Here is a 25,000-nt window from a genome sequence, read left to right as displayed (position 1 = left end):
ACCTTCACCCTGTCTCACTCTCTCTGTCTCTCCTCACTGCTAGCCTGCTATGAAAACATGATTAGAGCACAGTGGCTCTCTGGGGGCTCCAAAAAATAAGAGGCGTCGGTTGTTGTCGTATTCGAGACGAAGGGCTCAAGTCTGCGGAGGGCCCGCCACTGAGTCACCACCATGGCCAGCTGCTCCAGAAGCTGCCTACATTCCGCTTCTTCCGCAGGCCTGTCTCTACCTGCCCCTGCCCAGACCCGGTGGAGTGGGAGCCGGAGGAGAGGGTGGAGGAGGTGGAGGAGAGGGTGGAGGAGGTGGAGGAGAGGGTGGAGGAAGTGGAGGAGAGGGTGGAGGAGGTAGAGGAGAGACTGGACTGGGAGGCGGAGGAGAGGGTGGAGGAAGTGGAGGAGAGGGTGGAGGAAGTGGAGGAGAGGGTGGAGGAGGTGGAGAGACTGGACTGGGAGGCGGAGGAGAGGGTGGAGGAAGTGGAGGAGAGGGTGGAGGAGAGGGTGGAGGAGGTGGCCACTCCTGCCTGTAATCCCCATCGTTTCTCCTCCTCCTCTCTCTCCTCCAGACGTGTGGACATCTGAATCATCAATATATATCATGTGTTCATGAGTGAATGGAGTGAGTGAAGGAGATAGAGAGAGAGAAAGAGAGAGAATAGAAAAAGAAGAAAAAGACAGGCAAATAATCAGTTTATTCATTCTGGAGGAAGAAGGGCAAAGTCAAAATTCTTTAACCATTGTTTTTTTTGTCTTGGTGGTCCGCCTGGGCTTGTGTGTGGGGGCATCCTAGATTGTGCTTTAGAGCAGACCAGTCCTTGTTCTAACAGATCCACGGAGTGGCTGCATCGATCTTGCCCTGACGAACACAGAAAACATGTGTCTGGAACGTGGCTCAGATTACAGAGACACAGAGGGTTGTAGTGAGCCAAGAGCTCCATCAGACATCAGAGATAGGCAAGACTGCGGTGGGATGGGTGGCTGCAGCAGTGTGCAGAGTGACATAGAGAGGAAGCGTTTGGGTTTGAAGGAAAGATTGTTCAGGTGTGTTGGGGTATTGAGAGGTGTCCCAATCTATGCCAGATGGTCTTTGGGACAACAAACTCATCATTCATGATTTAAAGATTATAAGTCAAATGTTTGCAGCATTTGCTTAAACTTTTGTAAGAACTATACCCTATTAATGCATTATTTAGTGCATAATACAGTAGCCACGGCTATTTTAAAGCACTTTAGGGCAACTTTTGAGTGAATGGTATAGACGATTATGTAATGCAGTGGTGCATCATGACGATCTAGGTGACCGTACATTGCTGTAGGACACAGAGAGTACATTAAGCTCTACAACTATGTCTGTCTGTATATTCACAAACATAGGAAGTCTCCTGGAGTATGCAGTGTATACAAAACGTTTGGAACGTTCTAACAGCTTTGCTCAGCTTGTCCTTGGGTTCAGTCTGGCCCTTGTGCACGAAGCTGACACACATTCTCAATCACACATCACAAATACAGTAGCAGTGGCTTTAGAGCAGTGGCTAGCTCTGCCTTTCTTTCTCTCACAGCATAACGGTGACTCTTTTTGTTCACTCATTTATGGGAACTTCCTAGTTAACCCTCAGGTTATTTCACCTCAGGGTATTTTATCTTCATAATTAGACTTAATGAGTTGCATTGCTTCTCAGCAGTGCACAGATTCAAGCAGAAAACAACAACAGAGATTTGTCATATTGTGGGTGGGTCTATATATAATTTTTCCACCTCATGCCATCGTTTGCAGTGAACTCTTTAACACAGCCCAGTGCTATAATCAAGCTGGTGGATGTGATGTTTCGTCACACATTCCTTAAGTGCCAACTAACTCCATGAACCCACCATGACTAAGCTACTTTGGGCTGAGAGTGTGTGTGCCTTCATGGTTCATCCCATGTGCAAACCAATGTGTTTCAGTGCTGACAATTGCGATTGATTCACCATGACCTGATAGAGATGCACAGTATATATGTGCACAGTCATGCTGTTCTGTATTGCTTATGTAAGTCATGGATGAGTAGTCCTCACATTTATCTTCTGGGGTTATGACTGTCAACATTTTAATATATGCCGACATTTCTTTGGATTCCAGAATGTGACAGAAAATGCAAGGCATTTCATGGTAACTTCTTTTCTGTAGGTGAATGCAAAAAGATTTTTCCCCTTTGTGCCAGAGTTCTAGCTCAATAAAAAAAACAATACAAATGCATACAAATGAAAAGCAAAACAAAGTAATTTTTGAATGACATTTTTGTTTAAAAGTTGGCTGTTGCAGTCCGGTTGTTTTTTAAAAGTCAGCAGAATGTCTGACAGGGATATTGTCTCCAAACGGGTCACATCTCAATTACTTAAACAGAATTATCTGCCATGAACATTCCTTTATGGAGTAGCCTGTAAACAAAGATTAAATGGGCCAGCACTGCAAAACACAGGGAGAGAAAGAAAGAGAGAGTAAGAGAAAGATATAAGGAGAGAGAGAGCGCAAATGATAGTGAGAGCGAGGGAGGAAGGGAGAGAGGGAAGGAGGAAGGGAGAGAGGGGGAGAGAGAGCGTGAGCTCTGTTGTAGGCTGGAATCTGTTAATTGATGCAGGGAAGCTCTATCATGCTGAAAACTGGTTCTGGGAAGGTTCTTCCTCCCCCATGTTTGGATGGATGTCATCAGCCACCAGACCCTATGAGAATGATGATGGAATGTTTAGCAATAGGATGACAATGATAGGCAGCTTTAAACAGCTGTGTTTTGCATGTGTACATCTGTGTGTGTGTGTGTGTACGTGCGTACGTGTGTGCGCGCGTGCGTGCGTGCACTTAGGAGGAGGAAAAATGTTTGGGGGTGTACAAAAAAAAAATGTACTGTAGTATTTGGTTGATACAAAATAACATTATGGACAGCTGGTTGTTACTGTCCGGTTTCTTTTTAATTGAGACATCAATCTAGCTCCCTTGACTCATGAACCTCAGTGCGCCCCTAACACCACCACCTCCATATTGTTTGGATATCAGACCTGCGTAGGATGCTATTCATGCACTACAGTCGTACAGTGCAGAGGTTCTTTTGACTGTGTAGCTGTGAATGGACAATTGGATTAAAGTGGGGACTGAGCTGAACTTAGCCATGATGGAGAGCTGGTTTTTAGGTCTGAAACAGGAGCTCACTGCTCCTCAGAGGCGGGAGAGAGAGGAGAGAGAGGGGAGAGGGAGAGAGAGAGAGAGAGAGAGAGAAAGAAAGAGGGAAAGAGGGAGAGAGGTGGAGGATGAGATCCCAGCGGCAATGGTTGGTCTTTCATGCTGAACGCCCTAACAAGAGCAGGCACCGAGAACTGAGAAGGAGCTGTGCCATATGGGAGTGATTATAAATGTGTGTGTGTGTGTGTGTGTGTGTGTGTGTGTGTGTGTGTGTGTGTGTGTGTGTGTGTGTCTGGTCAATACCCACCCCTCTAAGCAGGACTGCAGGGGCTGACTGCTAACACCACATGGCCCTGACCTGCAAAGACGACATGGAGAAAGTTTATTTTTTCCATTACTTTTAGTCACTTTTAATGGCAGTGCACTGTGTGTTCTCCAAGTCAGCTAAGTTTCAAGCATAGCCAACAGTTTGTTTGCTTATTCAAGTCACCAGTCAGTACACTGATGACTCTGATCTGAACTGAAGAAGGGAAAGTGCAAAGGAGAAAGCACATGAGAGAGAGAGAGAGAGAGAGAGAGAGAAGCAGAAAATAAACAGAGGAAGAAAATAAGCAAGGGCACACTTTGATTCTGTTGCTTTGGTAAGAGAAATTTACGCTTTTTTGCCTACTTTTAAACGATCTTTAAAGTATTTTTCCGTTGAGCTTCTCCTGCCGGAATGTTGCCCTTTTGATGTTCTTTTTGTTGTGATCATAGCAGGCATAAATAATGAGCACACATTACATCCTCACAAAGAGATGAGCTGTCATTCAAACCCTTTATACACAGCAGACCAAAAACAGACAACTACACTATTCGCTTAAGAGTCCATACAGATTCACAAATACCAAGCAAATAGGATAAAAATGTTATTTTTGGATCCAAAATTGCAATTTTCCATGACAAATATTTGTTTCAGCCTCCCCAACTCTATGTTTTGTCATGGCATAATGACACGATGACAGAATTATAGGCAGTTTATAGGCGGGCTGTTCATATGTCAGAGTCTGGCACAGCATCCTCCTAGTGCTGGGACTCCAACCAGACTGGCTGAGCACTCCTCCAGCTCCACCCGGCAACCATGCCCTCCCTCCCCTCCCTCCCAACACCTCACACCGAGATGAGACCGTGCCCGGGACCGGGACCGTCTAGCGATGGCTGACAGCTCAGTCACCTGGCTCCCGGCTGCCCTATCAGGGAGGAGGGTAGAGGGGTGGAAAGGGGGGTTAAGTAGCTGGCACACGCTCCCGGCGGGGTTAATGATTAAGTGGAGGGCTGGAGCAGGAGGAAGGGTGGAGGCAGGAGTCTAGTGGTGGTAGGGAAAGAGACTTGTGTGTATGTGTGTGGGGGGGAGGGGGGAGGGGTGGAGGGTAGGGTAGGGTAGGGTAGGGCAGGGGGGCGTGAGCCCAGGCTGCCGTGTTTAAATCCAGCTGGCCACTCCGCCGGGAATGTAATCCATATGTGTGCCGTGAGTTCAGCTGCAGGAGAGAGGGAGAGAGGCAGAAAGACAGAAAAAAAGAAAGAAAGAAAGAAAGAAAAGACATTACCCTGAGATTGTTTCTGCTTTGGGTTTTTTTTTTTTTTATTTCCCCTCCCCTCCTAGAAAATTCCACTCATACTAGGCCCCTGCACTCTGGCAAAGCTTTCGCAGTCCACACAGCGAGAGGGAGAGAGGGAGAGAGAGAGAGGGAGAGAGAGAGGGAGTATAGACCAACAGACAGTGGGGACAGAGAACGTAAAAGTGTGCCTGACTCGCTGGAGAAACATTTGCAGAGGATGCGAGAGGGGGAGCAAAACAGGGAGGAAGAAGAAAGAGGAGAAAGAGGAGGAGAAGAAGAAGAAGAAGAAGAAAGATCAGTGAGGTAGGTCCATTCCTTTCAGCCCTTTTCTCGGCCATTGTTCTTTGTGAGGGCTATTCAGTGGAGCCAACAGCGGCAGCAGCAGAAGCAGTCCTTCTCTGGTCTGCTCTGGTCTGCTCTGCACAAGCACCATCTGGATGGAGAGGGACGGGGAGCGCATGCGGTGCACGAGGAGTGGAGCGGAGCACGCCAGACAGGGTGGATGGGGTGGAACTGGCCAGCCAGGGCAACACTAGGCTCCTATGCAGGCACATGGAAAGCAAAGAATAGAAGCATAACACTTTGCAATGATCAGTTTTTGTTTGTAGACATGTATGTCTCTTTGCATATTTTTTTGACACTTGCATTTGTGTGTGAGCGATGCAAGTAACACTTTTTTGAAGTGAGTGTGAGTTGGTAACCGTGAGCATGCACGCAGTGAACCTGTTTCATTCGGATATATGAAATGCTCCTTGAGCTGTTAATGGCTAACCAGTGCATTCAAAAGTCGACCTCCCATGGCTTTGCACAATTGGCCTGTCCCACTGTTTGTTTAGACCTTGAGTCACTTGCCCAGCTCCGATATCGGGCAACGAGCAAGCTCAGGTCAGATCTGGAACTTCATGTTCTTTTTCACCTGGATAGTGACGTCATTATCATAGGTAGATTACTTTACGTGTGGAGATTCTACTTATAGTCACCAGAAATATTTGGCTGTAAAAACAGTTGTTTTGCAACCGATAAGGTGCTACCTTGAACAAATTGGTTGACTTTTGAGAAGAGTCCTCTCTCTTTCTCTCTCTCTGTCTCTCTCTCTCTCTCTCTCTCTCTCTCTCTCTCTCTGACCCTTGGCCTTGGCTCCTTGTAAAGCACTGCTGCTAATTGTTGGCAATCTTACAAACCTGATGACCTGCTGGGGTAAATCATCAGCGAGGCCTCTGTTGTTTGTCAGCGGCTGCTCATTCCAAAGGTACGGGAGAGTCCACATAAACTTCAGTTTGCCTCCAAAGAGACCGATGCTGCTACTGTGTGGGCTTTGATGTCTGGAAGAAAAGCGCATTTTCTATCATGCATTATATATATATATATATATATATATATATATATATATATATGATACTGGGAAATAGATCCCAGATATTACTGCAGGGAAGTAACATCACAAGCCCATGTGGGTTTGGCTAGTAGAACCAGAACAGAAGTAAACAAAATTAGTTGTTCAATCATTAAGCCCACTATCAAAAGAGTATTTTCAATAATAGATTTCTAAGCTAGTCATTTTACATGAAGTGAGATAATTAATCATAGTTAATAATGCATTCCACTGATGTTCTTTGGCCTCCATAGGCTTTTGTGTGTGTGTGTGTGTGTGTGTGTGTGTGTGTGTGTGTGTGTGTGTGTGTGTGTGTGTGTGTGTGTGTGTGTGTATGTGTGTGTGAGAGAGAGAAAGAGAGAGAGAGAGACCAAAACAGTTTTCAGGAGGAGTTGTGGCTATATCATTTGTCCTTAAGGACATCGTGACCCCTGGGTTAAACTGGGAGGAAAGCGCTCAGAAATGTGGGAGTCTTCAACTCTGCCCCACTACTCCTGGTCTTGGCAAACAGAGCCTGGGCCTGGTGTCCTCCCGTTGGAGGAATGTCTCTAATTTAAACATAGTTCACTTGAGCTCAAGTTCACACTCCCAATAGTCAAACAGACCTGATTTGCTACATTGCCCCCTACCCCACCCCCCCCCCACCTCATCCCCACTCAGTACTCCTCCTTATCTGTTGTACTTAGAGGAGTTTAAACAACGGTGCCTGGGCAGGTGTGACCTTTAAGTGCTGCTGATCCATACAGATGCCTTGTCCTACAATTCCCATACTCCCCTGGTTGTTAGCGTGAGGAAGATGTTTACAACTGTGAAGAGAAGAGCCTGTGATGGATGAAGATGTACTGTAAGCAAGACTCTTCTAGAAGGTTCTCTCACTCCCACATGAGTAAGTGCTCTTCCCCTCAAAGCAGGTGTCACCTGAAGGCAGACACCAGAGATAGCGCCCCACGAATAGACATCAGTTAAGTTGGAGCAGGCAAAGGAGGGATCTGTTTTGTCATACTAGCGCTGTAACAACTCTTCTGGTCTTTCTTTGCTATCCAAAGACAGACAGATATTTTGTCGAAATAGAGCCCCCCCTCCCCCTGTTTATGTATCCTGGTATTTCAGTGCTCTGGTGAACACAAAAATGTCAACGGAATTAAACACTGTCACATTTACATGTGTTTATGTCTCAAAGGTCATTGTAACATTCAAGTGATGTTTGTTTACGCGAGTGGTCCGGCAGAGCCTTGTCGCTCACAGAATCTGTAACGCACCAAAAACCTCCGCCTCACCTCCCTTCCTGCACATCACAGAGCTGGCTGCCTGCCGCGTTTGTCCCACCAGCAAACTTCCCAAAAGTTCACCTGGCAGGTAATCTGTGCGTGACATCTGTTGTGTCTGCTGACATGGCCTACATTTTTCCTCTCCGCCTCCCTCCCTGCCTGAGTGACTGCCCGCATGCCTGCCCGCCCGGGGAACAGATTGGCACTGTTGACTCTTTGGCTGGCCGACTGCTTGGTCAAGCGCAGATCTGATTGGACGGGTCAGCAGAAGTAGGTTGGCTATGGGGGGGGGGGGGGGGGGATAAACGCTGGCCTGTTTGAGTCTTCAGTGGCATGCAGGTATGAGGAGAGGTTAGTCTGCAGGGTGCCGAATCACCTCTGTACCAGAATCAAGAAATCATGATGATTTGCTCAAAAAATCCTTCCACTTTCATTGTATGAGTTGTGAACCCTGTTGTTTCATCTGCTTCATAAGCACTTATCGTTCAGCTTTCATTTTACAAAATGAAACATTCCTTCATTTAAAAAAGACAGAAGATATTAAAGCGCACAAATAACTCAATGTTGTCTAAAAGCCTGCTTTTAGTCGGGCGGCTCCAGAGGTTTTCGAATCACTCCTCTGCGTTATCTTTTCGAATCATCAAATCTAGCCGTGAGTAATGCTGAGTGCACCAAGGACAGAATAGCAAGTGAATACCAGACTGGCTGTCACCGCTTGACTTAAGGAGAAAAACATGTTTACTCTGCTGAGGCTATCACAGACAACAAGTGCTGTGAAGAAATGCCAGGCTAATATACAAGCTGAAAGCGATTTGAGTTGCACGTTTGGACGTTTAAATAGTGTGTGCAAGGTGTCTTTGTCTTTTTTCTGGGCTGCTTTGGTGTCAATTGCTCCATGTTACATCAGCCTGACCCTTTATTTAGTTAGCGCAGCTCTCTCTTATGTGCTGTTACGAGTGTGGTTTGTATGGGTGCTCGGAAGAGTCAAACTACCTAGTCACACAGTCACTAAAGGTCCTGCTTAGTGTTCCCACATTTCCCATTTGGTATGACAAACATCTAATATGTGTGAGCTAGAAATAATGTTAGTAGTGAAACTAAAAAGAACCATATGTATAACATTTTTTAATCACTCGGTCTGTAAAAATGCTGGAGTGATTTGTTCACAGAGACCCCAGCTGTAGTTTGTATTTATTTTAAGGTTTGAAGTCCTTGTCTACCTGCCAGGCCATTCTAGGGAAAGAAATTGCGATAGCAATGGAACATCCAGTGAACGACGAAAAAAAGAACATAAAAACAAAGGATTAATATGATAAACACACAAGAGCATTCTCTGTAATCCCTTTGGGTTTGTGCTGATGGGAATTGAACATGGACAGATTGGACTGTCTGAGTGCTGGACCGCAGAAATGCATGTGGAGAAAGCTGACCATGGCTGGAATATGTGCTGTAAGACATTAACAGGCAGATCAATCACTATTTGTGGGATTTTACCCTAATTTGCCTGCATTTGACTTCTCAAAGGGCAGCTCTCTGCCACATTTAGTTTGGTAGACAAGATAGAAGAGTTTATCAGCACCCACTGAAACATATTAAGCCTGCTACTGCTGTAAGGAGCAGGGGGGATGGGGTGTGTGTTGGAGGGGGAGGGGGGGTGTATAAGCTACTGGTAACATTATGTCGCTTGAATCTGCCATCACACAGGGAGCTAGGAGGCAGGTTTTAGGTTGGAGTGTATCATGCAATGGTTTGATGGTTTCTTACTGTGGTCCAGCAACTACTTTTCAACTGCTTTTCAATCTCTGTTTGTGGAAAGAGCCATTTCAGCGTTCTTTCTCATTTTGTACTTACAGTGTACATCGGACTCATGGATTCTGAATCACTGCCTGGTTGCTCCAGTGAACAATAACTTAAGAGGTCTATGTCAGATAATTACATACTGTTGACCTGTGCACAGGTATAGTGAGAACTTAGTACGGATTTGCTGTGCTGTTATTGAGGAAAAGTAGTGGTGTGTGGAGAGGAGTCTTAAGGCAAGGCAACTGGATGCACCGCATGCAACTCTACACCACTGGGTATTGATCTGCGCAAATGCATCATACAAATCAATACATGCAGACTAGACTTAATAGCTTGTTATCATGAATTAGACATGGATACCAAGTACATTCCATCCCTCTGAGGATTAGGAACATTTCGGAAGGATTATAAAAAAAAATGCTCTGGGCTTTTACACAGTTACACACACACACACACACACACACACACACACACACACACACACACAAACTGAGAGAAAGAGAGAGAAAGTGATGTAATTCTAGCCATTAGGAATATTGAAGTGGGGAACTCCCTGTATCGCTTACTGAAACACACTTCCGAATAGCTCCAGGACAGGCAGAATAATAAAATAAAAAATTCAGCAGGAGCTTTTCTTTTCTTCTTCTATTCGTCCATTGTTTTCTCACACTCACTCTCTCAATCTTTATTCTTTGCATTTTTATTTCATTGAATGTCCACCTTTTGGAATGACTATGTTTTATATTTTGGTGACAAACATCAGCCTTTGACCACTTGATCTAGTTTGACACACACAGGCCTACACAACTCAGTGTTTTCTGCCTGCATAGCAATGACTGCGGGTGGGGATTCGATGCCCTCTACATTTAACTGCCACACAGTTGTTTTTGTTGAATAAGAAATTGTTTCGTTAGAAGCATCATGATATTGTAATATGCGGTTGGAGAAAGGGAACGAATGGACAACCAAAATGTACATGTAGGAAAGATAAACCACTGTGGATCCACCTCTGGCTTAAGGATGGTTGTAGTCTTTGGACGCTTGTTTTTGGGATATTCTGAGAGATACTTGTCTTTTGCTTCAGCAGTTCACCCAAGCCATCCATCATATTTAACATCTCATGTCATGCTTAGTACTCATTTCCTGTCCAAGACGAATAAATCAAATATGCTATTTTGAACAATCTTCACAATGATTCCCATGTAGATCTGTAATTTCACTGTAACTAAAGCTTACTTTGGTGGAGACGAACTATTCATCAGACTCGCTCTATATTCTGCCTGTTAGTCATTGTGAGCAACTTAACTGGAGTCTTTAGAAGAGAATGACTGTTGGGAACAGGGCCTCGGACATGATTGGAAGTGTGTCTAACGTCGGTCTGAATGACATAGTGGAGCTTTAATATGGCCATCAGAGCCCGAGACCGAGCCCAGTGCTTTTTATTGCTGAGCTTGTTTGAGGATGAATTATGGATTTAATTATGACTGTGTGCTGGAGAGAGAGAGAGAGAGAGAGAGACAGAGAGATAGAGAGAGAGAGACAGAGAGAGAGAGAGAGACGGGGGGGTATTGGTGTGCAGCTACAGCATGGTGCAGATTAGTATGGACGGTGCTGGATGTTTTTTGCTGTATGGGTCACAACGAGAGGGGTGGCGGTGGACATGGGTGGAGCGTTCAGATTTGCTGCACCTGAGTGGCTGACATCCTTGTTCTCCCTTCCCCCTGCGACCCCCATCTCCTATCCTGTCCAAGGTCCAGGCTGACATGGCTATTCCCAAGGGGAGTCTTGGTCATCACTCTCTCTCTCTCTTTTGGCATTGGGGGGGTGGGGGGTGGCAGCGTGTAACCACATCTCAATCTGGGCTCTGGCAGACAGGTCCTGCGTCCTGCATGCATCTGTGGTCTTAAGTGCCTCCGGCGGGAAAACGAGGGGTGAGCGGCGAGAGAGAGTGAGAGAGAGAGAGGGAGAGAGAGGAGAGAGAGAGAGGGATGGAAGGACGAAAGGAGAGGTAGGGAGGGAAAGAGAGAGAGAGAGAGAGAGACCCTGCAAGCAAATAAGCTGAGTTGTGCAGTTCTGGTTGTGCCGGAGAGCTCATGAGGGAGATACAGCGGGAGGTAGAGCACAGGGACACAGGATAGATAGAAGGAGAGAGAGATAGAGAGAGAGAGGGAGAGAGGAGAAGAGCGTGTGAGAGAGAGGAGGTGGGGGATATACACAGAGAGACTGGCTAGGCAACAGCATACATTCTCAAGGAGAGAAAGGAGGACAGCAATTATTACAGCCAACAGCCCGCGAGGCAAGCAGGCAGGCAGGCAGCCGTATAAGGGGCTCCCTCTGGCACTCTTTCACCAGCTGCTTCCCAGCATTCTCTCCATCTCTCGCTGTCGTCCACCCCCCGTCCTGTGCAGTCCATCCCCAGGCTGGCTTCTATATGACTGATCCGGGGGACGATGCTGAAGTTCCGAGCCGACCGGAGGGTAAGGTAGGTGGGAAGGAGAGGAGAGGAGTGGAAGATGGTGGGGTGGGGGGTGATTGGGTCTCTACGCCCGCTGGTCCTGGAGGACAGTGATGGCAAGGCGGGAAGGTGAAGTTTATTGTGGGGGGGTGGTGATGGTGGTGGTGGTGGGGTGCACTAGCAGCTGCAGCGGAGGGGAGAGAAAGTGAAAGCCGTAGATTAAGGAGGACGACTGCAATGCAGTGCTGGAGGGAGCCGGGGAAGGTGTCTTGTTTTTTTCCCCTCCTTCCTTTTCTCCGAACATGTGTTTGTGTTAGGCAGCGTGACGTGCGGAGTGTGTCTGAGATTCATGAGCGGGATCTGTGTCTGTATGTGTGTGTGTGTGTGTGTGTGTGTGTGTGTGTGTGTGTGTGTGTGTGTGTGTGTGTGTGTGTGTGTGTGTGTGTGTGTGTGTGTGTGTGTGTCTGTGTAGTGTGTGTGTGTGCATGTGCGTGCGTATGTCTGTCTGCATGTACATTTCCATGTGCACTTCTGTTTGTGCAGTCACATTCATTTCCTACCTTAGCCATGGTCTGTGTCATGATCAGAGGGCTGGCTTTTGAGGATCTGAAACTATGTGTTTACCTGTGGACTGTTTTTGATACACAGCTGAAATAATGGCTTTGAAATAAAGGCTTTGAAATCTCAAATCTACATTCTCCTCTGTTTATGTCCTGATGTTATGTAATGGCAAGGCTGTGCGGCATACACAAATTTATTTTCCCTTTGGAGCGGCAAAGCAACTCCGCTTTCTATATAGGTTTGTAGGTTAGTCACTTCCAAGCATGCTCAGTAGCGAGACCCTATGAGACCACGCCAGAGACACCACTGCTTTTGCTGTCAAGCGCTCAAGCTGTCTGCTTTTTAATCATAAAGGAAAGTTGTGTTGTTGTGTATATGTGTGTGTGTGTGTGTGTGTGTTTTGGAAATACTAGTCACTGGTGTGTGGTGTGTTGGTGGGGAGAGGTGCATGCCTTCAGCCTGAGAGTGTTCTTGGCCGGAGTCCACTGTCCTTTCACCTGTCAGTGTATGTGTGTGCATGTGTTTTCGTTTGGGGGATTGAGGCAATGCAGGCCGCCTTTGGAGGCTGCTTGTGTAGATGCCACATATCTTGGGAAGTAGGCCCATAACTCTTAGCCTCTCCAGGGGTACTTCAAAGCCCCTTGTGAGGGAAAAATAATGCCAAGCGGGAGAAGGGCACGTGTTGTTTCTTGGCAGCCAAAACCACCATGCCTCTCCCTGTCATGGGCCTACAATCCCCTCTTGCAGACACAGCTGATAGCAGACATACACAAACATGTGTGGTCCAAAATGGGACTACAACTCCCATGCTGCTTTGCACGGGAGTGTTTTGACTAACACCACTGGCCTCAGTGCCAGATCCCCGGTGATCCCCAGCCCTACCCTCAGTAGCCAGATAAAAGCCCACGTTGGTGCCCACAGGTGAGAGTCTACCTGCTGCTGGCAATGCTAACCACCACCTGAAGTCCAGCCTGCTGTTGCCACCACTTGCTTCTACACGATGTGCAGTGTACCTTAGAGAGCCCTGTACAATAGGGTGCAAGATAACATAACACCTTATCCCCTGTGTGGCTCTGTGACTAAAGGAAAGATCATGTTTTCAGCTTCTCCCAGCGAGGACAGTAGAGCCAAGAAGCTGCCGGAATAAGTAGACAGTCTGTGACTCTGCGACACTGTTGTGACACTGTTTGTCTGTTTTGTCCATATCTATACACGGGTTTCCCGTTTACCAACTAAACTAGATGCGCGCGCAGCCGTGGGGCAGAAGATGCTTGGTGACCGTCCACAACGTTATAAACTTAACCTAAATAGTCGGCTGCTGTAAGCTACAATTGGTTTTTTTTGTATACCCCTGTTGTCTCAATGATAATAACATCTCATTTCAGGCTATATTTCAGAGTTTGCCATTCATTTTCATTATTAATATAACATCGTATTTTGTTATTTTTGGCGAAGACATGCATTCCGTTAGGGATAATGAACATATTGAACATTCTCTAACCATCATGATTTCGAATTGGTGCAGTTTTCACCACAAAAACTAATTTTATTCTTTTCATGGAGAGCACTGCTCTATGCTGTTCTATGGTGCTTTTTGCCTCTTAGTTGCGCACACATGTTTTCGTGACATTGCATAGAAATCCATGTATATGAAAGCAACACATCAAGTGCTTTTATGTACCCTGTTGCAGGAGGAACTAGCATATATTCAATACAGTGAAATCTTTATAGGAAGTACATTGCTGAGCAGAGACGGCTCCTGATTCAAAGGTGATTGGTGTGTCTTGAAATTGAAATTGTCCATATGACGATTGACCGTTATACGTGTCCCCACATACACACACAAACAAACACACAAAGCGTAAATTAGTGAAGTTCCGTTGATGGAGTGACCTCATAATTAGCCCTGATAAATTATTATTAGTGTTTGACTGCCGAGGTGTTCTACACCTTCTACATTTGTTCCCTCCACTGACTGACTGACTATCTCTCTCTATCTCTCTCTCTCTCTCTCTCTCTCTCTCTCTCTCTCTCTCTCTCTCTCTCTCTCTCTCTCTCTGTGTTGCTATTGACATGTGTGGATCCCACATGAGCTGTTTTGATGGGTGTTAAGATTTTAACTGACTTTCTGACCCTTTCTCTCCCTTCTTCTTCCCTCTCTGCAGTCAAAATGACCAAAATGGACCACCTGGACACCCAGTGATCCAGAGCCATTTGGAAGAGAGTGTTCATCTTCAGAAAAGCCTGTAAGTAAAATCTTACTGTCTTACATGTTTACACTCCTACTGCTAAATAAAAGATGCTATTTGCAACCTCGAAAGACATAAAACTGAACGAGTGAAATGTTCTGCCCATCGATCTGATCATCATTCATAATGGATACAATTGTGTTCTCCTCATGCCTGAGCTAGCCTAGGTCAGTAATGATGTGGTCAAGGGATACTGCCATGGGTTTGTATGCTGAGTGCTGAGGCTATGGCTTCTCCAGGATGCTAAGCTAATTATGACAGCCATTATGGCTGCCATTTTCTCCTCCTCTGTGTCCACTGCTATCATGCCCATCCCAGAATCTTTCAACTCTGTCCGTTAATATTTCAGGAATACAAGGCACCATTACCATCATAAAGAAATGGCAATCACTGCCATACAGCAAATGTTTTCTTTGTCCAAGGCGTGTTATCTGATGCTGAAGAAATCTTTTGTCTTTGTAAGAGATTAAAGAACGATTACCTCGGGGCAACCACACCCTCCTCTGAACACCTAAGAAAACAAACCACAGATGACAGTATAACACCACAAACACACACACACACACACACACACACACACACACACACACACACACACACACACACAGATCTGGCAGAAGCCTTGATCTTCACCTGTAACCTTATATATAATTTCCATGAGGAAATTTCCGAAAGGGTTGCTTGTACTGGACCCTTATGCTCATATGGGAGCAATTATTAAGACTAGGCACAATTCATGTCTTCTATAATGCAATTTTTGATTGAAATCTCTGGTGCCCCTGCTATGGGCTAAGACAGTAACACATAACATATTGCAGTAGATTATCCTCTGTAATTTGACTCGGGTGAATATTACAGTGTGTAAAATGAAGTGGCTCCGAGACGTGTCTCCAGGGAGATGCTCGTAAATCCTTGAGTAGTGCTGGTCAGCGAATCAGCGGGCGGGCAAGCGAGCTCAAGGCCTGACGGGAGAAATCGATACATTGACCAGAAGACTGCAGACGCACCTCTGCCTCCTCTCACTGGTTCTGACGCGAACTCTGACTCATTCATTCTCTCTCTGTCTGTCTGTCTCTCTCTCTCTCTCTCTCCCTCTCTCTCCCTCTCTCTCCCTCTCTCTCTCTGATCCCTCTGATCCTTCTCCACCAAGCTTTCCACTCCAATCACATTCCTTGCAAAACCCATTGGCTGTTTTTAAACTGCAACCTCAGTGGGTGCGGCCTGCTTGCTCCCTGCCAGTCGGGGCAGTAAAAATAGCCGCGGCTCCTTCCCATGCTGCACTGCACTGCTCTCTTCCTCTCCGCTCCCCCTCTATCAATCAAAACGCACCACTCTCAAGGGAAAAGAAAGAAAATAAGACAGAAAGGGGGAAAAAAATAAAGTAGTCGTCTCTTCAGTCTCTTCCGTGTGTGGGGGAGCATGAGAAGCAGATGATGTGGAGCGCGTAGGCTCAGTCCGGTTGGGAATGGCGAGGATGGCGCGGATAGGGAATGCTGCTGGGACTGATGGCGTGTTGTGGTGTGTGTGTGTCGGCAGGAGCAGGAACAGTGCTCTGGACATGAATGGCAAGGCGGGCCGGAGAGAGCCGGAGAACGGCACGGCCGGCACCAGCGCCAACGTCAACGCCAGCGCCGGACAAGGCAACGCCAACGGCAACAACATTGCCATGATGACAGAGGCACAGCCGGACACGCAGCCACCGCTCGCACGGGTCAGTAGAGGAGCACCGTTCTGCTAATGCAACTAGCTCACACACACACACACACAAACTCACACACAAAAACACACACACACACATACACACACACAAACACACACACACACATACACACACACACACACACACACACACACACACACACACAGACATACAAACTCTTTTTGTCTTTGTCTCTTTCCTTCTTTTGCCTCTTCTCTCTCTCTCTTTCTCACCCATACACACACACTGTCTCTCTCTCTCTCTCTCTCTTCTCTCTACACACTCAAACACAGGCACACACACTAAGAAACACACACACACACACACACACACACACACACACACACACACACACACATGCTTACTTAGCCACATCAGCCCTAATGTGCTATCTTCTCTAGTGCCTCAGTCTGCTGCTGTAGTCTTCCTCTCTAGGCTCCTGTAACTCAGGACACATCATCACTGCTGGAGCTCTCTGTTCCCACAGCTCAAAAAGAACATCGCCGCTTCCGGAGTGTTCTGCGCTGACAGCCACTAACACAGCTTTACCGCTTCAACTCTGCACTGTCACAAGCCTCTCGTGTACCACTAGTGATGTGCTTTTTTCTTGCAGCTTACAGCAGCGTACACACACACACACACAACCCCCCCCCCCACACACACAAACACACACACACACACACACACACACACACACACACACACACACACAGACACACACACACACACACTGAATTCTGGTCTGTCACAGCCTTTGTTGCAATACTAGTCATGTGCTTCTTTATTCTTGCATCAGCACACACATACACACAGACATTTATGCTCTTTCTTTCTCTACCCCCCCCCACACACACACACACACACACACACACATACATACACATACATACACACACACACACACACACACACACACACACACACACACACACACACACACACACACACCACACACTACACACACACACACCCCTTGTGCTGATGCTAAGCTTGTCTTGCAGCATCCACATCATCTCAAGTGTAAGTCTCCACTTGACTTAGGTTTTACACAGGCACACACATACTCTGTGCTGCTGTCTTTGTGGAAGGTTTTGTTAGAAGGGGATTAAAGTTTTTATGTTCTGTTATCCCTAAATAGATCACTTGGCATCTCCTAATGTTTAGATTTGCATCAGGGGTTTTCCTCTAAAACAGTTAAGCCTAATCCTTGAGCTTGATTTTGTTTTCCGTAGAAAAGCAGAGAGAAACTCAGGATTAATGTTTGTTAAAACAATCAAGTTTCCTGGAAATTAGTCAGCTTCAATTACCCTCATCCCAAAAGCTGTTCTAAACAACCTTGTAGGGATCAAATATGCCTGAAAGTTTTGAGTTCCTCCATATGTCTGATTCATAACAAATAATAATGTGTCCACTGTCCATATCATCATAACCAGCATGCTAGAATGGTGAAAACGGAAAAGTGGAAAACACACCCAGCAAAAGTTTATTTTATTTTTTTTTCACCAACATGCAAGTGGGGACCCAACTCTCTGACAAAGAAAAAATAAAAAATAGCTTTGATATTATTCTATCCTGGGTGAACCCAGAAAACACTTTGCAAACAGTTTCATTTCACTGCTGGTTTTGCTCCTGAAAGTTCGGAAACGGGCATCTCCTTTCTAAATGGACCTGCAGGGCAAATTCAAATTTGCTATCAGGTTCAACTGGGTTTGCCCAGGCTATTGGGTGGTGAGGACAGCACCTGGGTAGTAGAGTTGGTCAAGGACATACTATAGATTGCATACCTTGTTTTCCAAAACACGCAAGGAGACGTCTAGGTCCAGACGGGAGAAAAAGGGAGGAGAAGCCACTCCTGACAATCTTATCTCTTAATCTTGGAATGTTCCGGCACAGAACAAAAGACTCCAGCAATTGGGTTTAAAAAAACTTGTCTGCCCAATTGATTTCCAACTAGCATCAGCTCAGGGTACTGTCAGGAGTCAGTGTTGAGTTTAATGAACTATTAGAAAAAGGCAAAAAGCAGCAACACCAATCTGATGGACATCATTACTGTACATATGCAGCCCAATTAGTGAAGCAATATTAAGAAGATAAAGTATGTTTAGCTTAAAATAGCTTAATGAAATAATAGCTTCAGTATATCTGTAATGACTGGGCTGTTATGGGCATGATATGGTAGAGTACACATTTGAGAAGCTGAGATGGAGCCAAGTGTATAGATGTTTGGCTCATTTGATCTTTCCGACTGTTCAGGAAATGAATGATTTGGAAACTGAGTGAAAAGAGTGTTGCCATGTCACAGTGTAAACAGTTCGTTGTGAGCACAATGGTTTTCTATGTGACTTTATCAGTCCATAGTCATGGAGATAAGTCACAATGTGGCAACAGTGCCCGAAATATCAACCCACTGATTTGTTTAGGATTTGTCTGTGGCTTCTGGCTGTGCTCTGCTGACTGTGTTGTGGTCACATGATGCGTTGTGTGAACACACAGGTGTGAAGGGGCCACCTAGCTGTTTTTCACACCCTCTGATAAAAGCACCTTGCAGCGCTCTGCTCTCTGTCTGAGCCATCTGTCAAAGTGCCAGTGAGTGTGTGTTTGTGTGTGTGTGTGAGTGTGTGTGTGTGTGTGTGTATGTGTGCATCGCATTGCCACTTTGAGATTTCCTGTCCTGACACTTGTCCGTTCCGTGTCGTTTCAGGTTTCGCGCACGTCCAGGAAGGCAGCAACGTTTGGCAAGCGCTCCAACTCGATGCGCAGGAACCCCAAGGCGGAAGTCACCAAGCAAGGGTGGCTTCACAAGCAGGTAACTTGTAGAGTCAAATGCCATGCTGTGACTTGGACAAACAGACCGTCCTCCTAGTCAAACAACCACGTCATCCTTGCAACACCAAACAACTCATGTACCTAGTCACAGGACTGTAGTGCATACCATATCCCTGTGCTTGCAGGCAATAAAATGTAATGTAATCATTTTTTTCTTTTCCTTGTAGGCCAGCAGTGGTGTCAAGCAATGGAACAGACGCTGGTTCGTGCTGACTGATCGATGTCTCTTCTATTATAAAGGTATGTATTTCTAATTTTAAAGTTCAATATCACATGGACGTTTTGGCAGTAAAGTGGCTGGGGAATTTTAGCCAATAAACAACCAGGATCATATCTTTCAATAATATATGTTTGCTTGTGTTAGCTCTGTTCCTTAGACAATCAGACAATATAAAACTGACACGTAAAGGCAACATATCACCTTGTAGCCATAACAATGTGAATACTGTGTCTTCCTTGTTTGTTTTGGCAACTATTGACTAAGATGACAAATTACATGATTACTGTAAGCACCTGCTTCTAAAATTTCCTATTAAATACAGTCATCTCCCCCACATATTGTGCCAAAGCGTTACATTGACTTGTTTGGAACGATGGGTTGCTCTGTTGTTTTTGTAGACACTGAAATACTTTACCCACCCTCTGTGTTCTGGTTCACAACCAGAACAAGTGCAGATCTCAGATGCTTGTTGGATTGGAAATATTGTACAGTACATGGTACATTACATTTGCTTAACTACAGTTCAAAAGGTGTTGTTTTGTTGTGCTAGGTATTAGCAATGGGGTCAAGGACAGGATCACTTTAAGTGATGATCTTAATTTTATTTTGAGATGTGCTGTCAACGCCAAGCGCCGTGCAGCATTGTCCAGCTCTAGCTCTTGCGGATGCTGCCGCGGGCAGGGGCAGAATGAGGTCATTTGCTGGACAGAAAGCCGGCAGGGCCTGGGGCTTTGGTTTGGTCCAGAGACACTGTGACCTCAGAGACATAAATATTCAAGGAGACTTTTCTCAAACTGCCACCCTGTCTCACCCAGCTATTAGAAACCATAGCACTTTTTTATAGCACTGTACATTTGAAAAAGATCAGTGAAATTGCCCATACTCACATTTTGCTGATGTATGCTGGTATTGGTTAAAAGGGTTAAAACAGTTGGTGGGAATGACACTGTAAGTATTATGTAGGTTGTAAATGTGATAAGCTATATGGTAATGTTTTTCAGCATATGTTCTCAGTACACTGCAAAGACGTTCTCTCGCCCTCCCTCACTCCCCCGTTATTCTCTCTCCTTCTCTGTGACTTTTCCTCCTCTCTCTTTCTCTCTCTCTCTCTCTTCTTATCCCTCTCTCTGTCTCTGTATTGTGTTAACGGCGCTGTCTCCTGGGGTGCTGCGTTGTCTGTGCCCTCTCCTCAGCCCCAGTAGTCGCTGTTGCACTTTTGAGACTGAGTGCGCTCCGTGCTGTCTCAGCTCATCAGCCGTCATCCCAGGGCCCTCCTCCTCCTCCTCCTCCTCCTCGCCCTTTAAAACGCAGACTTCAAAACGGCTCTCTGCGACTCCAAACATAGACTCATCACTTTCTCCCTCACACCCCACCAGTGTTGAGTGGTAGTAGTAATAGCAGTAGTAAACACAGTAAATAGTCTGGAGTGTTGGGGCCTGACTCGTAAATAGTGTCATATTGTTTCCATGATATTATTTGGGTGTTTTTTTTCCTTCCCGCTAAATGTTGCATTGAACCAAAGAGGCCTGTAAATGTTTAGAGCGTGACCAGGAAGCACTGAACTGGACCACAGTCCTCTGACGTTGATACTGTGTGATGCAATTGGGGTACGAGTGCTGACTATGGTGTCTTTTACACCCCCCAGACCTTCTCCTCCAAAATGTCACACTTCTGTTGTCGTGTGTGTGTGTGTGTGTGTGTGTGTGTGTGCGTGTGTGTGTGTGTGTGTGTGTGTGTGTGTGTGTTTGTGTGTGTGTGCGCGTGCGTGCGTAATGGAATCATTTTGGCTCCGCGTCCCTATCTTCCCTGTCTCCTTGCTGTGAAGTGAGCCCTGTGGCAAAAGTTGCAATGTTTACACCTCACACCCACATGACCTGTGATTTAAATGCTCTGACATGACAAGTTGCCATCAGTTTAGCTCAGCTCCATGTCATGCTAGCAACGCTAAAGAGGAGTCTTGTTCAAATAATAGGCCCATACAGCACAATGGCCCCCTGACAGTCAATGGTACCAATAGACATCTGGTGTAAAGGGACTGGAGACATGGCCCTCTGCCTGTGTGTCTTGATAAGGGGCTCAATGAATTTACTGCTCCAACAGAAAAACCTGAATAGAATGCTGCTATTTTTAAAGCTTGTCAATGAGTCCGTCCGCTGCAGAGCTCCTCACAGTAATAGCTCACAGTGGTTGTCTTCTGTTAAAAAGTCATATTTGGGTGGCGTAAGAGCTGACAAGTTATTATTTGTTTACAAGTGCTAGCACTCAACCAATTGATGTGGTACATCTTCCTTCAAAGACCTGCAGGCATGTGGAAGGAATGTGCCCTGCAGAGCCACAGGTTAAATGTACCTGGGGGGGACACAACCTTTCACCCCTCCTGCATGTGTGTTTGTGTGTGTGTGTGTGTGTGTGTGTGTGTGTGTGTGAGTGCGTGTGTGTATTCTCTGGGCCTATGTTGGAGTGGGTGTTTTGGGCTGCAGTGTCCTGTCTGTGTCCATTCCAGTGTGTGTGTGTGTGTGTGTGTGTGTGTGTGTGTCTAGAAACAGGAGCATGACAAAATAAACAGGGTGCCGCGACCCTGAGAGTAGCAGTGCGTGCGACAGGCATGTTTGTGCGTTCTCCCGAGTATGTGAGCACGGTGTGATAGGAGAGCACGGTGCGTTCGCCGACCCCGCACTTTTGCTGTTTTGGCAGACCACGGCAAACACGGAGGGAGAGCTTTGAACTCGCCCCCCCCCCCCCGGAGCAAATGTACTAATAGCTTGGGCTTTGTCCTTGTCACCTTGTCAATCATTTTGTCCTTGTCACCCAAAGGTATCACAGTGGGGCAACATTTACAGTCGTGGCAAAAACTATATCTATGCGTGTTGCATGCAAGGTGCCCAGGCAAGGACGAGAGTAGAATCATTATTTGGAAATGCTCAGTTATTCTTTAGTATGATAATCAGTTACACTACTTAAAGGTAATCTACGTAAGAGTGACATGACACTGTCATGAACGTGTCATAAACATTATAAACAGGTCATAAACATTTATGACACAACACTTCTCTCACTCGCTTCTGTCAAGTGTCATTCGTTTTTTGTCATGACAAGTTAGGGCTAGGGTTAGTGACATTCTATTTTTGTCATGACAAGTTATGACAGTGTCATGTCACTCTTATGTAGATGCCTTCAAGTAAAGTGTTACAGAATAATCTACCTATCCATGATTGTTATTTGCAGATTTGGAGTAAAATTGACAGCTTTATAATACATTAGTAAACGTAATATTAATAGTAATAGTATTAGTACCGGTAATGGTGTTGCAGTGCAGTGTTGTTGTGAACGTATAGTGGGATATGGGCATCAGCCTAGACTCTCCTGAATAGCCCAAACTGCCCAGTCAGAAGGATGAGTGGGCTGAGAGCTGTGACTCATTCATTAATGATTTTCAATGTGCTTTCCATAGATTAGGGTTTCTCAACGGGGGCGTTCATACAACCTAGGGGGGCGCTGGGAACGTGAGAGTTTTTTTTTTTTTTTTTTTTACATTTTAAACTTCCATGGTTTTCACATATTTTTGGTGCAAAAATAGGCTACCTGAAATAAATAGACTATTTTCATTCATGGGTTTCTAACCCCTCTACCGTCCCAGCTACATTTTACTGTTTATCTATGCTCAGTGGTCATACAGTGCAGTTCGGGCCTGCACACGCCCGGACTCACGTCCCCAGCCCTGCTCGCTGCTCTGGGGGTCGTTTCTAGAAAGCATCGTTTGCTAACTTGCGTCGCAACCTTGGTAGTACGCTCCATCGTTCTTGGATTTGGTGTTTCTAGAAAGGGTAGTTCGAACTCTCAATTGCAAACAAGGACGCAACGTTTGGTCGTTTGAACTACTGCCCCTAGGCAGTCGCACTTGTGTCGTTCCTTGGTAGTTCCTGTTGGTGTCCGGAGCGCCTAACCAAAAATCACAACCGCCTAAACCAAAATTTGCGAAGTGGATGTTTATCTCTTGACTCAATGATTGATCGATCTATCCTGTAGCTTAATTTTGATTAAGACACTGACTCCCCTACTTGGCTCATTCTTGCTATTTATGTTAATTCAAGTATTGCCTTGCTTTTAGTATTATAATCTTCACAGTCCCTTACATCAGCAGTGATAAATAGTGTAGTGGCTAAAGCAGATGACTTATTATCCCAACGTTGTAGGTTCGATTTTCTTATGATATGAGATTGTCCTCTTGCTTCTCGCTACCTGCAGGTGAACTAGTGTGACATTCAATTGATTTTGACTGATGTATTATAGGCCTACCTATGGTCTCTCGATGTAGAGTAACTATATACATAAATATGTATGGTCAAAACCTATTGTTGTGTCTCGTAGGCCTACTCTTAGTCAGAGATGAAAAGAAGACATAGTACGCGAACTCCGGCCGAGCGCTCAGCGCACTGACGCGCTGCCGTTAAGCCACGAGACAGTTGATATCCTATGGGATACCCAGACATTTGTCCAGGCTATATATTTTTTCCAACATAGATATTTAACACAAATAATGACTCATATTGGTCTGCTTAAATTAACTGTTTTATATGCTTGCAATAGGTTTAGGTTTTGGCTGATGGCAATGACAATGCCAGCATTAATCACTCGGTTTAGATTAGAAAAGTGTCGACATAGGCCGTGACAGAACATTTCTAGGGGGTGGGGTATTATACGTTGCCACTGTTTCCACCAATGATATGTATCGCTGCATCATCAACAACGTTGTTGGAACTACGGTGTTCGAACGTCGGAGGTAGTGAATTGCGACACAGGTACGATGCTTTCTGGGAACAGGTGTAAGGGTGCATTCAGAGCACCTCGGAATGACAAGGACCGCCCCCATGGCTACTTTGTTTTTCCGACAGCAAGTGTTCAAGTGCTTTGCCATCGAATGTGTGACAAACACGGATGCCACAACAAAGGTTAAAACATACACTCACTAATCCTAAACAAACAACTGTATTTGCTTAAAATATAGTGTAAGATGCTCGTTAAAGAAAGATATGCAGCTTTTCAAGTGATAAAAAGGGCAAATTCCCAAGTTCACATTAAAACTGTTGGACATGAAAGGCCACATGGACTACAAACGAACTACAACGTGACGACAAAAGTGATGACGAGCCCCTAACTGGGCAACTCTGTTAGCAAAATCTAGCCCCAGTTTCCGACCTCTGACTCACACATTAAGTGACGTGAATGACGCTGAATGATGATGTTTTCACTCGGAGAAAGGTTTTTCCGAAGCACATGAACACTAGGTAACAGTGTCGTTGTTTGGTCGCAAGTTGCGTCGTACCATGGTGGTTGAGCAACGTCGTTGCTAACTTTTCTAGAAACGACCACCTGACCGTAGTCTCCACGAAAAACACCGTTGCTAATCAAATACGAAATATAGGCCTAAACAGGCCTCACGCGCAGAATCTGTTTTGTGATTGGTTGGATTGTTGCGATGGTGCATATGTTGTTCACGTGATGTGCACTTGATTTTTGTCCATGATAAAATGACACGTCTTGTTGCCTACATTTAATGTTCCTATTAATTAAAAAAAAAAAAAATCATTACAACCAATGCTGATGTGGTAGTGTTTTTTTTTTTATCCAACCAGTCTCCTATTGCTTCTAACAGTGGGCTAAATCTGCTTAATAATAAAATAGGCTCATAGGGACATTTTCTTATAATTCCAGAAGAAACCTAGCCTAGAAATCTAGACGCACCCTAGCGGCGGCAAATTAATTTGCTCAGCTTGTACGTCTAGTATCGAACCATAGGAATTT

The 25,000-nt window shown here is 45.5% G+C and overlaps 1 protein-coding gene across 4 annotated transcripts in view; it reads left to right on the top strand.

Moving 5' to 3' along the window:
• plekha6 (pleckstrin homology domain containing, family A member 6) overlaps nt 1–25,000 on the top strand; it is a 60,038-nt gene that overhangs the window by 2,719 nt on the left and 32,319 nt on the right. For 2 of the 4 annotated variants that reach the window (XM_076268785.1, XM_076268784.1), the window contains exons 1-5: nt 4,866–5,051; nt 14,370–14,450; nt 15,990–16,164; nt 18,854–18,958; nt 19,146–19,218. In XM_076268785.1, coding sequence (XP_076124900.1) covers nt 4,966–5,051; nt 14,370–14,450; nt 15,990–16,164; nt 18,854–18,958; nt 19,146–19,218 — 520 coding nt within the window. In that variant the 5' untranslated portion in view covers nt 4,866–4,965. Of the gene's footprint in view, nt 1–4,865; nt 5,052–11,604; nt 11,671–14,369; nt 14,451–15,989; nt 16,165–18,853; nt 18,959–19,145; nt 19,219–25,000 lie in introns of those variants that run through there. The other 2 variants (XM_076268783.1, XM_076268786.1) reach the window with 2 other exon arrangements.

This window comes from Alosa pseudoharengus, unplaced genomic scaffold, assembly GCF_046254945.1.
Source record: "Alosa pseudoharengus isolate Yale_2024_CS ecotype anadromous, Long Island Sound unplaced genomic scaffold, YU_APseudo_1.1 YU_APseudo_1.1_scf_5, whole genome shotgun sequence".
NCBI classification, from domain to species: domain Eukaryota; kingdom Metazoa; phylum Chordata; class Actinopteri; order Clupeiformes; family Clupeidae; genus Alosa; species Alosa pseudoharengus.
Note: the sequence above shows the minus strand (reverse complement) of the source record. Positions and strands in the feature narration are given on the sequence as shown.